This window comes from Diceros bicornis, chromosome 14 (assembly GCF_020826845.1).
Source record: "Diceros bicornis minor isolate mBicDic1 chromosome 14, mDicBic1.mat.cur, whole genome shotgun sequence".
NCBI lineage: Eukaryota > Metazoa > Chordata > Mammalia > Perissodactyla > Rhinocerotidae > Diceros > Diceros bicornis.
In genome coordinates, this window is record NC_080753.1 from 14,148,718 (window position 1) to 14,164,650 (window position 15,933).

The 15,933-nt window shown below is 44.6% G+C and overlaps 1 protein-coding gene across 1 annotated transcript; it reads left to right on the plus strand.

The window, feature by feature from the left end:
* Positions 1 to 607: 607 nt before the first annotated feature.
* Positions 608 to 11,631, plus strand: LOC131413404 (glutathione S-transferase A1-like). The gene is made up of 6 exons (XM_058553928.1): positions 608 to 712; positions 3,917 to 3,968; positions 5,730 to 5,862; positions 7,794 to 7,935; positions 10,305 to 10,436; positions 11,266 to 11,631. Exons 1-6 carry the CDS (start codon positions 626 to 628, stop codon positions 11,386 to 11,388), a joined length of 669 nt encoding a protein of 222 aa, XP_058409911.1. The 5' UTR covers positions 608 to 625; the 3' UTR covers positions 11,389 to 11,631.
* Positions 11,632 to 15,933: the final 4,302 nt, after the last annotated feature.

Here is a 15,933-nt window from a genome sequence, read left to right on the forward strand (position 1 = left end):
GAAGTCCTCTGGTTTCAAGGCCCCTCACAGGCTTCCAGGCCCTGCATCTGTCTCTGTGGGGTCCAGCCCTGCCCTCCCTCTATGCTGGGGGTGGATTTCCATGTCCACCACCCCCTGGAGTGTGACTGTGGACGTGTCATTTAACTGACCTCTGAGCCTCCGGCTCATTAACTGAAAATGGCAATAATAAAAACTATTTCATGGGGCTGTTATTAAGATTAAAGATAGAATGTATCCAAAGGGGTTAGCATTCAGCCAGGATCCTTAGGGGGAAGTTTTCAATAAATATTAGTTCTCTAATCCTTCCGCTCCCCCTAATACCCAAGCCTCCATCCTTTCCACAGACCCTCACCTATTAGGCTGCCAAGACCACCAGACTTTACCCAGTGGAGACTGGAGGGTGGTTTGGTGCCATTTCCTGGGCTTGGCTTCTGAGGGTGAGAATTTGAGCCAAGGAAGACATTCCAGGGACTCTTCCGACTCTGCCATGAAGGAGGCAGATCCTTCTTCAGCATCGTTGGTGTTGTTCAACCACGAATCATAAAGTACATTTTTGCTTCTGTGGTTTCATTCATTTGTTCATTCATTCACTCATTCAGGTCTAGAGAAACCAGGAGACTGCACCATGGCAGGGAAGCCCAAGCTTCACTACTTCAACATGAGAGGCAGAATGGAGTCCATCCGGTGGCTCCTGGCTGCAGCTGGAGTAGAGGTGGGTTCTGTGTTCAGTCATCGTAAGTTGAATCTAAAATTGACTATGAAAGTACGTTCTCACATAAGCTAGGAAACTATTCTTACTAAATGAGCTGTCAATAGTTTTGCATTAAAAATAAAATTTAGTTATTAAGAGATGAACAGATTGGACCTAATACATTATTAAAATTTCTTGTCGTCAAGGAGCATAAACAATTAAATAAAGTTAAGACAGTAATCATGCTGTGTGGGCCTTATCTGGATTTGGGTTTAAACAAAGTATAAAATATCATTTGTGACATTTATGCAACAATTAGAAACATGGACATAATTGCATATTAGATCATATTAAAGAATTATTGCTAATTTTCCATGTGTAATGATGTACTGTGGTTATTTTTTAAATAATTCTTATGTTTTATAGATACACATTAAGTATTTAAAGATGTAGTTTATGATAGTTCTGATTTGTTTCAAATTACTACAACAGAGGGAGAGTGGTGGGCATATAGATGACAGGAGACTGGCTTGAGTTGATAATTATTGAAGCTGAGTGAAAGATGCAAGGAGAATCTTGGTACTTTTGTATTTATTTTTGACGTGCTAGAAATTTCCATAATAGAAGGAAAAAATATACAATATTAGAATATAATTAAAGTTAAGACATAACCGCAATTCTGGGGAGGAATGGATTGTAATAAACTGCCTGTGAAAGATGTAATACATTCACTCAGCAGTGATTTTGTTGAGAACCTTTAAGTGTCAGGTTCTCCACTAGGTCCTGGGGACACACAGATGAAGAAGACAGACACGGGCCCTGTCCTTACATTCTAGTGAGGTTGCACACAGTAAAGAGATGATTAAAAGCAGGGAGGGAGCATCTAGGAGGACACCCAAGCAGTTATAGCATCAAAATGCGTAGTCTCAGTGGAAACCTGGTAGGTTTCCCTGGGACTCTGTTGAGTGCTGCCCTCTAGAGGTGTCACTGAGGAAAACACTTCTCAGTCCAGATCAGAGCAACTCTGGGAGGGTTTTCCTGGGCGGGGGAGGAGTCATGGACAGACTCAGGACATCTTGTCCCTCAGGTGGGAGCAGAAAAGGAGGGCTCCAGGTGAGGCAGTGTCCTGTGGCAGAAACTTCTAGTGGGCTCCCTTCAGCCCCATAACACCATGGTTACTGAAGCCTTGGGATTACACTTTCTCCATTGCTCCATGGGTGCATGGGACTTTAGCCTGGTCCTCTGTCAATTTCATAAAGAAACGAGTACACAAAACATCCAAATAGTGTCATTCCAGGTCGTTTTCTTTCTATGAGTCAATAACCTGTTTTCACTGTGTCCAGCGTCAGGTTTTGGTTCAGGAATGTGTTCAGATCCCCTGGGCAGGATGAGTCCAGCACAGGAGGGAGAAGCAGGGGGAGATGCTGAGAGCATCCAGGCTTCCTCTTCTCCATCCTGGCTTGACTGAAGAGGGTGGAGGGACAAGGACATACCAGAGGCTCTTGGTAAGGGCTTTTGCTTTCTGTGTCCAAAGTCTAATCCTCACCATCTCATCCGTCTCCACTAGCCTCAGAAACACCATCTCACTAGCCACCCCCACCACACCTCGGCCACCCTGCTGTGAAGACCACCACATTCCCTTATGTTTGTCTTGAAGTGGGTGCTTTATGAATTGCTGCACCCACATCTCACCGTCTGTATAGCCTGACCCTGTGGAGTCGTGTAGACCCACAATAAATTGTTCTACTGGACAAGTTAGAAACCCCCAAATTCCTAAGCTTTTCACCATCAAGAACCCCTTTAAACTATCATAGCCACTGCAAACACCACTACTAGGTATTACTTGGTTTATGTGGGCTGGGTCCTGTAACATGCATTTTAAAACACAACATATTCTGCTTAAGAAAATGTTCTACCTCCATTTTATAGATGAGGAAACTAAGGCCTGGAGATGTGAAGTGACTGTGCCCAGATCACACAGCTACTGTGAGGCAGAGCCAAGTGTGGAACCAGATTCTATCAACACTGAAATCCAGCTTCCTAATATCTGCCTCTTTTGACTTTTGGTTTGATAGATTCTGCTGATTAAGTAAACTGCATGATTATATAATTACTGCTTTTCATGTTTGTATTAAAACCCCACAACCATTCAGAACTTCTGCTCAGATTGAGACAGGCTTGCTGTTGGCTGCCATTCCAACCACAGAGGCTTACCTCAGGACAAGGATTAATATACACCAAGTTTAAAGCCTGAGTGTAGGTCAAGGGCAGAGGATGTGTTCACCAATGTTAGATTGCTTTAAATTAATAAAAAACAATGATGTGATGAAACAGCAACCAAGTTTTAAAAATCCTGACAGCTTATGTTTATTGAGCACTTAGTGTGTACATGGAACTGTGTAAGACCTTTGCATACCTTACTGATTCAATCTTCACACCAACCTATAATGCAGGTACCATAACTATACCCATTTTATAGATGAGGACACTGAGATAGGGAGAGACTCCGTGACGTGTCCAATGTCAAGAGGTCACCACATGCAAGAAATGATGTTCAAACCCAGGGAGTCGTATCAGAAAGCAAAGTTTTCTGATTAAAAAAAAAATTTTTTTAACTAGTTTGGGAAGTCTTTTTCTTTCCTTAAATTGGGAATTCTAACCTAGTGTGTCCCAATTTTCCAGGAGAGGAAATTCTGAGTTGAAAGAGGTAAAGCTGTGCAGCACCCAGCACTCATTCTACCCTGAGTGGGGCCTTGTGGGATGGGCTGGTGTCCACGACAGCAGAGGCCCCTGGTGGCAGCGTCTCAGAGGGTCACTGCCCCCTGGCATACCGCATGCCGGGGACACACAATGTCCTGTCCTGATCTCACGTGGAGAGACAGGCTTTCCCGAGACATTCAAACTCCACAACAGGAAGATCTTCCCAGTCCCTTCCCTGCATGACATCCCCTCCCCAGTCACCACCTAACCATGCACAGAGCTGGAAAGAGGGTGGAGGTGAATTGAAACTGCAAGAGTGAGCTGTCACTGCTGTAACCCTGCTCTTTCCTGACGCCTCTCATCTCAATTCCCAGTGGCCCTGATCACGCTCCTCTGTGTACCCTGCCAAGCTCAGGAATCTCCCTTCTCCTCATCATGCACCAGACAGGGGCCATTCAAGTGTAAAATTCCTATAATGCTGTGGAATGAAAGAACAAGAACTCATTGACTGTTTCTCCTTTCCAGTTTGAAGAGAAGTTTATAGACACTCCAGACGACTTGGAAAAATCAAAAAAGGGTAAGACCAATTATCTAAATTCCTCTGATGAGAGTATCTGGTGGAAACTATGTGTTGAGGTTTTAACCCCAGGCAATGCCTATTGTTACCGCCCAAAAAGGGGGTTCATCTGCCCACAGCAAGACATTCCAATAGTCAAGAGACAGGTGGTAGGAAAGAAAGCACTGTTTATTACAGCTTGCTAGCAAGAGGGAAGATGGCCTACTCATGCCTGAAAGAACAATCTTAAGGAGGCACAAAATCTTATAGCAGTTATATAGGCCAATGGATTATAGGGGAGGGGGTTAGGAATGTTGACCTTCTGGTGTTATAGACTGGGAGTTGCCTCACCAGATCTTTCAGTTTTCATTGATGATGGCTATCATCATAGACTCTCAGTTCAAGGGTCATCACATTCCCAAGGAACTCAAAAGAACAAGGTTCTTTTTATCTTATCACAGCTGGGAGGTACATGCACAATAAGGAGTTGTAAAATCTACAGAGCAGTTAAATCTCCTGGAAGGTGCATATCCAGCTGGGTTGGTTAGTCAGAGGTCATTCAAAGTTACAATAGGGCTTCTCTTCTACAATGGCTTCCCTCATGTCAACCTTGTCTTGAGCTGGTATCATTACGTGTGTGTATGCTGGGAGTTGGGGGCCAGGGAGAGGGAGAGAAGTGGTACAAATGTCAGGGGTGGGGCTCCTTGAGCAGTTTTGGTAACTCCCTCAGGGCAGGAAGAGCTGGAACTCTCTGAGTATTTGCTCCAGAACCATCCCACATGCCCTGTGGATCCCTCTCTTTGCTTCTCCTGCTTTTCTGCCCAGTGACTGAGCTCTAGCAACTCAGGATCCCACAGCCCTCCCAGCAAAGACATCAAACACATGCGTTAGAGTGAAAGAGGAGAAACAGGCCCTGCACTTGCCTTGAGTTCTTCTCTCTGATGGGTTGACAAGGTGATGTCCTAGCTTATTATAGACTCAGATAACAAGACGGTGTTGAGTTAGTTGGAAGTCCAGGGGAGCCTGTGAGGAGGGAGAGAAAGAGCGAGGGCCAGCAGCAGTGGGGTGGGGAACACAGGGCCCCCTGCACACACTCACCAATGGTGGGATTTGAAGAGCATACAAAACACCCTCTGTAGAAATCTCTCTTGCTACTGGCCTTCATGCTGGGAACCCCATAGACTTGTTTTCAGAACTTCCCAAAGGAAATGGCAAACGGCTCATGGTCCTGTTGCAGTTCCTTGCAACTTCTTCCTAAAAGATCCATGAAGAGAAATAGAGCACAAAAAATACAGGGACCTATATCTATTTGTATGGGAAATAAAAAGATAAATGAAATAGGTTAAGAAGCAAAAGGCAGGGGCTGGCCCGATGGCATAGTGGTTAAGTGTGTGCGCTCTGCTGCGGTGGCCCCAGGTTCGGATCTTGGGTGCACACCGATACACTGCTTGTCAAGCCATGCTGTGGTAGCGTCCCATATAAAACGGAGGAAGATGGGCATGGATGTTAGCCCAGGGCCAGTCTTCCTCAGCAAAAAGAGGAGGATTGGTGACAGATGTTAGCTCAGTGCTGAACTTCCTCACAAAAAAAAAAAAAAAGGCAGATTGATAAGAAAAAGAAGAACTATAGGAAGCTAAAAACAAATGCTAGTCTTGTAAAGAGATATTCAGTAATTTTAGTTTCATTTTATATCTCCAGTCGTTTCAACAAACAATTTTTCATCCTCAAAGAATGTGATCCATAAAACATTTCACTCTCCTTTTTCTTTTCTTGCTTCAAAAGATGGTTGTCTGATGTTCCAACAAGTGCCAATGGTCGAAATTGATGGGATGAATCTGGTGCAGAGCAGAGCCATTCTCAACTACATTGCCGCCAAATACAACCTCTATGGGAAAGACATAAAGGAGAGAGCCCTGTACGGTATTTTTCCTGCTCTTTCATCACCAATTAATAGGAACAATGTAGGTCCTTCCCTGAGGGAGCAGGACCGTGTCAGGGGGATCATGACCTCCAGCAGTGTGACCTTGATGGTTTAGACTGAGGTCCAGTAAAGCAGAGACCTTGGAGGATTAGGGATAGGAAACTTGCAGTGGACTCAAGCAAGTGGGATTCGAAGAGGATGTGGCCCACGGATAGGGCACAGGGACAGAGGTCTCCAAACCCTGATGAACTAAAAAGCCAGGAGGATGGTGGAGTCATGACTCCAGGTGCTCAGGTCTTCAGGAGTGGGACACCAGCCCACAGCTAGAGACAAGGGATGAAGTATCTCAGGGTCTAGAGGATACGGCTGTGGAAGGGAAGGACCCAAATGAGCTCATTCCAGAACTTACCACAATGATGTCCACGAACTTACATTATGATCCAGTTATATGGACAGGCCATTTAACAAGGGTTAGCAGAGGTTGAGCCCAAGATGCTCATGTTACGTGGAGCATTTTGATACAGGAATGAAGCAGCCCAATTTATTCAATACATCCATATCTGGGGGGTCTGCTCCCTGTTGTAATCATGTTGGGACCACATGATTAAAATTAAAACCGTGTAAGAACCCATGTCAGTTGTTCAAAAGTTAAACATAGAGTTAACATATGACTCAGCAATTCCACTACTAGATATATACCCAAGAGAATTGAAAATACATCCACACTAAAACTGGTACACAAATGTTCGTACCAGTGTTGTTCAGAATCTTCAAAAAGTGGGAAACAGTACAAATGTCCATCAAGTGATGAATGGATGAACAAAAGGTGGTATATCCATACAATGGAATACTATTTTTCCATGAAAAGAAATAAGTCCTGATACAGGCTACAACATGGATGAACCTTGACACATTATGTTACATAAAAGAAACCAGAAACAAACAGCACATATTTATGATTCCATGCTACAAAATGTCCAGAACATTCATATCCACAGAAACAGAAAGTAGTTTACCGGTTGCCTGGGCCTGGAGGGAGGGAAGACTGTTGAATGACTGTGAATGCATACAACAGTTCATTTGGGAGGGATGAAAATATTCTGGAATTAGAGTATGGTTAAGTTACAGGATTCTGTGACTTTACTAAAAATCACAAAATTGTACACTTGAAAAGGGCGACATTATGGTAGGTGAATTATATGTCAATAAAGCTATTATTTAAAAAGCCTCTCATAGGAAGCCCCATTAGGAACAATAAAAAAAAGTCATCTGGACTCTGCACTGGTGGGAAGTGTATAAAGAATTGAACCATTTCAGGGGATATTTTAGGTGGGATCTCGAGAAATGTAAACACAGCCAGTGTTGGGCAACAGTGCATGGAGAGGACTGTGGAACCATGTTCTATGGGAAATCACTGGAAGAACTGCCAAAATCCGGCGTTATGTGGGCCTGGGTGGTATATCAGGATGAGAGGGAGAGGGCCACGACTGAGAGGGCTCCGCCAGGGACTCTCTCTAGAGGTGACTTAGATGGCACATCTTTGGTCACATGAATCACACTGAGTTTGTGCACAGAACAAACCCCAGCAGAGATGGCAAACCCTAGCTAGAGGCTCAGTGGTTACTTGCGGTGATTCCACCAATGTCTGTCATGCCTGTCACTCGGGACAGGTCACCGATGCTCTCGGTTCTTATATTTGGTCAGGTGTGTAACAAAAATTTTAGACATATATCTACCTCAAGAGCTTGTTCTAGAAGGAAATGTGAAAATTAAGTAAAAATCCTATCTAAATTACTGACATGTAAAAGTGCATCCAACAGAGGTGAATTCCTTTGCCATCTCCTGGTTCCTGATTCTTTTACATTTTTAAACTATAAAATGTAAGGCAGGAGACATTTGACACTTTGGTCATATTTGTCTTTCAGGATTGATATGTACATAGAAGGTGTGGCAGATTTGAATGAAATGATCATGCTTTTGCCCGGATGCCCACGTGATCAAAAAGATGCCAAGATTACCCAGATCAAAGAGAAAACAACAAATCGTTATTTCCCCGCATTTGAGAAAGTAAGTGGGCTGTTCAGCATCCTGGGGGCACTGAGATTAGAGGAGAAAGAGAAAGAGTGCCTGAGCATTCCTGGGGTTTTTACCTTCACTTCTAGGGAGCTGTTCTGAATGCTAGTTAATGGAGCACCCGATTCTCAAGACATTTTATAAAAATCCACTGTCAGGAAGAATTTACTAGGTTTACCCCAAGTTATAATTTTTAGCAAAATTTCAAGTGACTGGGACACAATAGGGAATTCTCCATTCAATGGAATTTCATGGACATAGAGCTTGAGCTGTGGAAGGCTTTGAGGGCCAGACTAGAGATTGGAGTAGATCCTGCTTTTGCTCCAAGAGGAACACGATGAAAGCAATACATCAGAAAACATTCTGGTACCATGTGTAGGGAGACATGAGACCAGCTGCCCATGGGGAGAATGTGGTAGTGTTTCAGGGAACGAGTGAGATGTATCTAAACAGAGATGGGGGCAGTGGGATGAAGAGGAAGCGATAGATGAAGAGGTGTTAAGGGGAAATAATCTAGAAATTTGGGGGACATGGCTCTTAGATTTTTACAGAAGTCATACAAAACTAAGGAAATAAGTTCCATCATTATACATAGTACCTATCTGAGTTAACATTTCTCTTTGAAGGCAAAGGAGAACATTTCAAGATCCAAACTACCTGAAAGCATGCTGAATAGAAATCATGCACCAAAAAATGATTTTAAGAGATACAGGAGGCTTACATATAAATAAAAGGATTAACACTGACCCCCTCATCTTCATAAAGCATTAAATCATTCTTTCATTCGTTCAACAAATGTCCATTCATTGCTAGTCTGTCAGGTCCTACTCAAGGAGTGAAGAATTTAGTACTATTCAGAAAATACTCTCTCCTGGCCCTTGTGCTCAGAGTTTAGGCACATTCATGTGACGACAAGCTCTTTAGTCACTGCAGTTTGAGGACATCTATACTCTGAAATCAAGATCCCTGTGATAACATAGATGAAATATGCAGATAACAACATGGCATTTGATGCTTCGTTATATTCTTTATTTTATATCCAACTTCTACATGCACACATAGTCTGAAAGGGTATTTGTCACAATGTTATGATCTTTAGCTGGTGTGTCTTCTGTCTTTTTTCTCCGTGATTTCCACATTGCTGCAATATTTTTAATAAACATCACATTTTGTCTAATATTTTATTATAAAAAATTCAAACATACATAGAAGTTGAAAGACATGCACAATGAACTCATATATACCCATCACCTAGATTCAAAAACTAACATTTTATTATGATGCTTGCTTAATCATATATGTCCCCATCCCTCTCCTACAGTGAAGCATGTTATTTTTTGACGCATTTTGTTTTTGTTTTTGTTCTGTTTTGTTTTTTATTTGATGCATTTTAAAGCACATTGCAGACATGAGCGAGGTCACTCCTAGAAACTTCAGCATGCAAATTAGAACATATTCCACTAATGTTATTTTACTTTATTTTTTTTGTGAGGAAGATCAGCCCTGAGCTAACATTTGTGCTAATCTTCCTCTTTTTGCTGAGGAAGACCGGCTCTGAGCTAACATCTATTGCCAATCCTCCTCCTTTTTTGTTTTTCCCCAAAGCCCCAGTAGATAGTCGTATGTCATAGTTGCACATCCTTCTGGTTGCTGTATGTGGGACGCGGCCTCAGCACAGCCAGAGAAGGGGTGCGTCGGTGTGCTCCCAGGATCCGAACCCGGGCCGCCAGTAGCGAAGCACGCGCACCCAACAGCTAAGCCACAGGGCCGGCCCTCCACTAATGTTATTGATGGACACAAGTGCGGTAGGAGTCAGAGCCAATGTTGTAAGGGAGATGGTGAGTTCAAGTTGACCCGAGTTTATTTCAGGTCCCAGAGAGATAGACAGGAAACGAGGAGAGCAGAGGAGAGGAGAAAGGTAGACTCCGAACTAGTCAGCTCAGGACTGAAGAAAGTTGCCATGAAGATGGAGTCATGTGTGTAACATGAGAGAGAGAGCAGCATGAAGAGCCACACCCTGAAATCTCACGGTTCCTGAAACTGTAAGGTGTGGGGCTGACCGAAATATGGCACAGCGGTGGCTAAACCCTTGGCCCAGAGGAAGGTGCAGCAGGAACCCAGTGACATGGGAAGGGGTGAAGGACATGGTGGCCTTGGCTTCAGCTGAGGAGCGAGGGAAGAACAGCAGAGCCCACTCCTCCCTCCGTCTCACTGAGTCAGGGCCGGTGGAGAAGGTCTGAGGCTCCACATCTGCCCTGGGGGGGCAGCAGAGCGGGGAGAGTGCGGCTGGAGAGACCCGGGAGGAGCAGGGGGCCCAGCCTGACTGTGCCTGTGTCCATGACCTGATCCCTCAAATTCGCCAGGTGTTGAAGAGCCACGGACAAGACTACCTGGTTGGCAACACGCTGAGCAGGGCTGACATTCAGCTGGTTGAACTTCTCTACTCTGTCGAAGAGCTTGACCCCAGCCTTCTGGCCAACTTCCCTCTGCTGAAGGTGATCTCTTTCACAGCTCTCAGGACGGAAGGCCCTCATCTCCCATCTTGGAATCTACTATTTGGACTCCTGGGTCTCTACTATTGTCCAGGCCTTTGCTGCCCTCAGGTCTCCAAAATTAGCTCCTGGGTACTGGCCTGAGGCATGAAAAGAATCTTGTTATGCTGAGGAGATCTGAGTGGATGCTGCCCCAAGAAGAAGAGTTTGTCTTTTACAAGGAGAGGGACCCAGGGTCAGCCTCTCTCTCCCAAGCGCCTGGTCCCTGACGGTTTCTGTCCTCTTTTCTCTGCAATTCCCTTGACCCAGGTGTGTCCTTGTCTTTCCACACCTGAGTCTGTGTGAGCAGGTCTCCTCCTCTCGGCTCCGGCTCCTACTTTCAGACATTATGTTTCTCTCTACACAGTCTCCCCTCTCTCCCTGTCTCTCTCTCTCGATGGGTAAATTGGTTTTTGACTGGCCTCATGCTTTCCCTTGTATATTTTCTGTTTTCAGTCCCAGCCAATGTTTCCTATATCTTTTCTTTTCCTGATTGGAGACTGTATCTGTGATGGTATCCGATAGACACATCCTCTTCCTTGCATTGCACAAGAGCCATGAATCCACGGGATGAGTGTGTAGGGAAGAAGAGAGGGAAGAAAGTGCTAGTGAGCTGGATTTTCTTCCTCTTATCCTCATGGCTCACCAGTTGTCTGTTCCCCAGCCTCACACTGGTGCTGATGGAGGAGACTCAGTGGGTCCTCATCAAGGAGGGTCTCAGATTCCCTGGCTTGTGCTAATGATGGGGTTGGTCTTTGGCTCCACTCTGAGGTTGTGCTCTTGTGCATTGCAGGCCCTGAAAACCAGGATCAGCAACCTCCCCACTGTGAAGAAGTTTCTGCAGCCTGGCAGCCAGAGGAAGCCTCCACTGGATGAGAAAGCTATAGAAGAAGCAAGGAAGGTTTGGAAGTTTTAATAGAGCAGGCATGGCTCCCAGCACATGCAGTACCAATCTTCTGAAATTTTCCAGCAATGAAGTGGTTGACCTAAATGTAGATCCTGGCTATCGCGTGACTAATAAACTATTCTGAAGTTTAAATGCTAATTTTATTAAAAATCAACTACGCAGATTTAGTTGCAAAGCAATCTATTTTGTTTTGATCAAATATGAAATTATGATTTCCTTCTAGGATGTCTGTTGGTCTCAAGAATAAATAAAAGGAGACAAAGTTTCAAGGACTCTCGGATCTATTCAAAAAATTGTCATATAGCAGCTATCATGTACCTCATCAAAAACAGTTAAGCAGAAATTTTCATCTGGCATTCTTAGTTACATAGAAATAGTCTTTTCCTTTTGTACTTTGCTGTCTTTCTGACCCACAACCTAAAAACATTTTCTCCTTTTTTTTTTTAGAAAACCACTTTTCTACAGGTAATCAACCTGTTTTCCTGTGGTTTTATGGAACCAATATTTATTTACATCTAATATGTAATATTCAGTGTTCTAGGAGCTGGGTAAATAATGATGAACAAGCCAGATACAGTCTCTGACTTCATGGGGTTCACTCTAGTGAGAGAAAGAAAAAAATAGGTAATTCTAATCCAAAATCATGCATACCTTGTCTATCAGTTTCCTAGGGTTACTGAGACAAATGACCACAAATTTAGTGACTTAAAACAGTAGAAATTGATTTTCTCATAGGTCTGGAGTCTCTTAGCGCAAAATCACAGTGTGAGCAGGGCCGTGCTCTCTCTGAAGGCTGCAGGGAAGGATCCATCCTTGCCTCTTCCTGGTTTCTGGTGGTTCCTGGCAATCCTTGGCATTTCTTGGCTTGTAGATGCATAACTCCAATCTCTGCCTCCACTGTCACAGGGCATACTTATGTGTGTGTCTCTACCCAAAGTTCCTTCTTCTTATAAAGATACCAGGAATTGCATTGGGCCCACCCTGATATGGTAGGACCTCATCTTAACTTGACTACATCTGCAAAGAGTCTATTTCCAGATAAAGTCACATTCATAGGTACCTAGAGTTAGGACTTCAACATATCCTCTTTTTAAGAGACACAATTTAGTCTACAGCACCATGCTATAGGATGAGAGACTGCTGGGCATAAAGCTAATCAGGGTACCTTTGCTGGAATCTGTGGGTCAGTCACGGTTTGTCAAGGAGGGAAGTCGTGTCTGCCGTGAGACCTGAAGGAGAGACAAGTTGCAGTTAGGGAAGGGGGTGGAACTGTGGTGGGCAGCAGGGATGGAATCCAGGCCGGAGGTCAGCAGGGTCAATGGCCTAGAGAGAGAGACTGAGCATGGTGTATTTGAGGAAAGAGGAGTCACTGGGTCTGAGTGGAGCGTTAACATGTAAGGTGAGAGGAGCGCCGAGGAGGTGAGATCAGGGAACAAGGCCCAGCATCCTCAGGACTCTGAAGCCCACAGCAAGGAGTTTGGATTTTGTCCTAAGAAAAATAGGGAGCCACTGAAGTGCAGCCACACACCCTACACTACCAGCCTGATATACACAGAGAATAAAATCACATCTTTTAAATATTTAAGCTACTCAAGCATAGATCTCAGAGGAGTAAGAGCTTTCTCCCCCCAGGAGTCTCTTTCCCATGTTAAATCCAACAACCAGGGGCTTACTCCACCAAGGAGTCAAGTAGCCCTGAGACCGATAGAAAATCCCCAGTCCTCTGCTGCTACACCTGGGCTTCGCTGCCCTTTCTGCCACCTGGAGTCCTGTTGTCCCATCGACTCGCTGAGCTGGGGAGGTTCGGTCGAAACACTGGTCACCATTAGTCCACTTCAGCAGCAGCATCTTCCTGCTCTACAGCCGCAGAGGGAAGGAAGAGGAAGTCTCTCCCCCTACTGGCACTGAGGCCTGGGATCTCAGACTACAGATTGAGATATGTAGTCATTTCCCCCTGGCACGTCACTGTGCGGGAGAGGCTGGGATAGAGCGAATTCTAGCTTCAGCCACATACTGAGCCCATAACTTGGGCTCCCCCAGGAAATCCAGAATCTATGAGGCTGAGCCCAGGGTCCTGGTCCTGACTGCCCACTTTCATAGCATCAACTTCCAATGTTGGGTGGGGTGGGGCAGACAGAGACAAGGGACACATGGCTCATGTCATTTATGTCTAGTCAGTGTTGGGTCAACTCAGCCCAACCAAGATGTGCCAAGCTGTCCTCCCAGGAGGCTTCCAGCTCGCTTTGCACATTTATCTGCTCTCACTCCAGTGCTAGACTCCTCAAGGGATTTACGAGGAGCGATCTTTTTTATACATCCCTCCAACAATACACTCTCATACCCTGGCTCTGGAACAGAAGTTCTTAACCTCATCACACTCAGCCTTCCCCAGTTTATAACATATATTTATAATCCCTTTTTATTATTGTGAAGTGAACTTCAAAAGATTTACCTCATCGTGGCTGGTGCTGTGAATACAAGAAGAATAAGACATCACCTTATCTCACAAAGGGTGGCTAAGGAGAGTTTAATGAAATGCCTATTTACAAATCTGGAGATTGAGTTAAGATACTTGAAAACATGGTGAAGCACTGTGGGGCTAGCCACCATGGGAGGTCTATCCCCCCCTAACTCTCAATGGAGCAAGGGAGGAAAGCACTAGAGGGACCTGGGAGTGCAGTGAGAGTCATTGGTGCAGGAAAAGGCCACCCCAACGGGAGTTGACGGCCTTTGCAGAGGAAGGTCCCCACTGCCAACCCAAACAGCCCAGAACACAGGGACAGTTTATAGAATTCACAAATGATGGAAATTATCACATTGATTTGTGACTGGTTTGCACTATGGCTTTATCCATTTTTATGCTATATGTGGTTTAGTAAGAAAATAAAGGGAAACATATTGTTAATTTTTGATATATATACTGATTTGTATATAAATTTCTATTTACCATACTAGATGTTAAGTATTTTGAATATGGTTCCTGGTAATCGGTGACATAAACACATAAATATTAAGTTACAAACTAATTTACATTTGGTATTTAATCCTTAAACCATCCACCATTTTCATGGAGAGATTTTATATACATATAATGTAAATGAATGTAGCTATTAATATCTCTGTACTCGGGGTATTGGGTCAAGATTTGAGCCATTACTTGTCAATTACTCAAAATCTTGAAGAGCAAACATGTATTAGACACATTCTGCCAACCAGAGCTGCTTGGGCAAAGCAGCCATAAGTCAGCACATCTTCAATCCGTGTTGACTTTGATTCATCTTGCCTCCAACTTGTATCACCTCATGCAATTTCTGAGGGCCAGGACTCTAGGAGCAACTTAGCTGGGTGGTTCTGGATCAAGATCTCTTGGATGGTTGCAGTCAAGCCGTCAGCAGGGGCTGCAGTCATCTGAAAGCTTGACTGGGGATGGGGTCCACCTCCGGGATGGCTCACTCACACAGCTGTTGACTGAGGCCTCAGTTCCTTGCCACATCTGCTTCTTCGCAGTGTTCTCATGACAGAGCAGCTAGCCTCCCCTGAAGCAAGTGATCCAAAGGGAGAGCAAGATGGAAACAGCATTGGAAGGCACACTTCTGATGATAGTGATCGATTTAGGAGGTCACTTAGGATGAGAGAGCAGTTGGAGAGGAGAAGGGAAGCAGAGTAGGAGCCAGACAAGGAATCTGAGGAGGAGGCGACAAGGAAGTAGGGAGAGACGGGAAAATATGGCAGCATCAGGAGGGAGAGGAGCCTGAGGACTGAAGAGTGAATGTTGAGTTTGGTAACACGGAGGCCACTGCTGCCCTTGGTGAGAGCAGCTGTTGTGGACTGGTGGGGCGGGAGCCTGACTACAGTGGGTTGAGAAGACAATGGGAAGTGAGCAGTAGGGACAGCAGCTACTGACTGCCCTCTTGAGTTTTGCTTCAAAAAGGGGCAGATAGTGGGACAGTAGGCTTTGTCTGAGCTCTAGAAAAGGAAGGCAAGGTTAAGTAGGTTGGGCTCAGTTTCATTTGCAATTGTGGGAAGTCACCTAAGAATGGCCCAGGCTGTGTACCACGGTGACATAGATTCCTAAAGGCGCTTAAGTTGTTAGTCACCAGGGAGGTCCCGTTGCTCCAGAAAGTATGCCATCTAGTGCTCAGCCATGGCGTAACTTCTCAGACCAACTTCTCAGAGTAGGTTGGGCCTCCTATTCAGTTCAGAACAATCTGTTTGCTGCAATAGAGAAGTTACTTTTGCTTATAAATCTTAAATCTATGTTGGAATAAATTGCCAAAAGAGCAACTAAACAGTGCTGACTGAAAGGCTGAGGTGGAAAGTTCTCCACACTTTCCCTTAACACCTTCCAGTTTATTACACTTCTTTCTTACTCCTTCATCTTTTTACCTCCATCTGTCAGGCCCTCTTTTCAGTTTCCTTTTCCATTGTCCATTTCTGCGATATAGATTGGAATGATGCATCCACAGGCTAAGAAACACCAAGGGGTGTCGGCAGCCGGCAGAAGCCAGGGGAGAGGCGTGAAACAGATGTTTCCTCAGACCTTCCAGAAGGAAC

Bases quoted from the DNA above. Each gene is read 5' to 3' on its own strand.
- LOC131413404 (XM_058553928.1), top strand. From the start codon at position 626: ATGGCAGGGAAGCCCAAGCTTCACTACTTCAACATGAGAGGCAGAATG. The intron at 713-3,916 runs GTGGGTTCTGTG...TCTCCTTTCCAG, and splicing joins TGGCTGCAGCTGGAGTAGAG to TTTGAAGAGAAGTTTATAGA. The intron at 5,863-7,793 runs GTACGGTATTTT...TTTGTCTTTCAG, and splicing joins GACATAAAGGAGAGAGCCCT to GATTGATATGTACATAGAAG.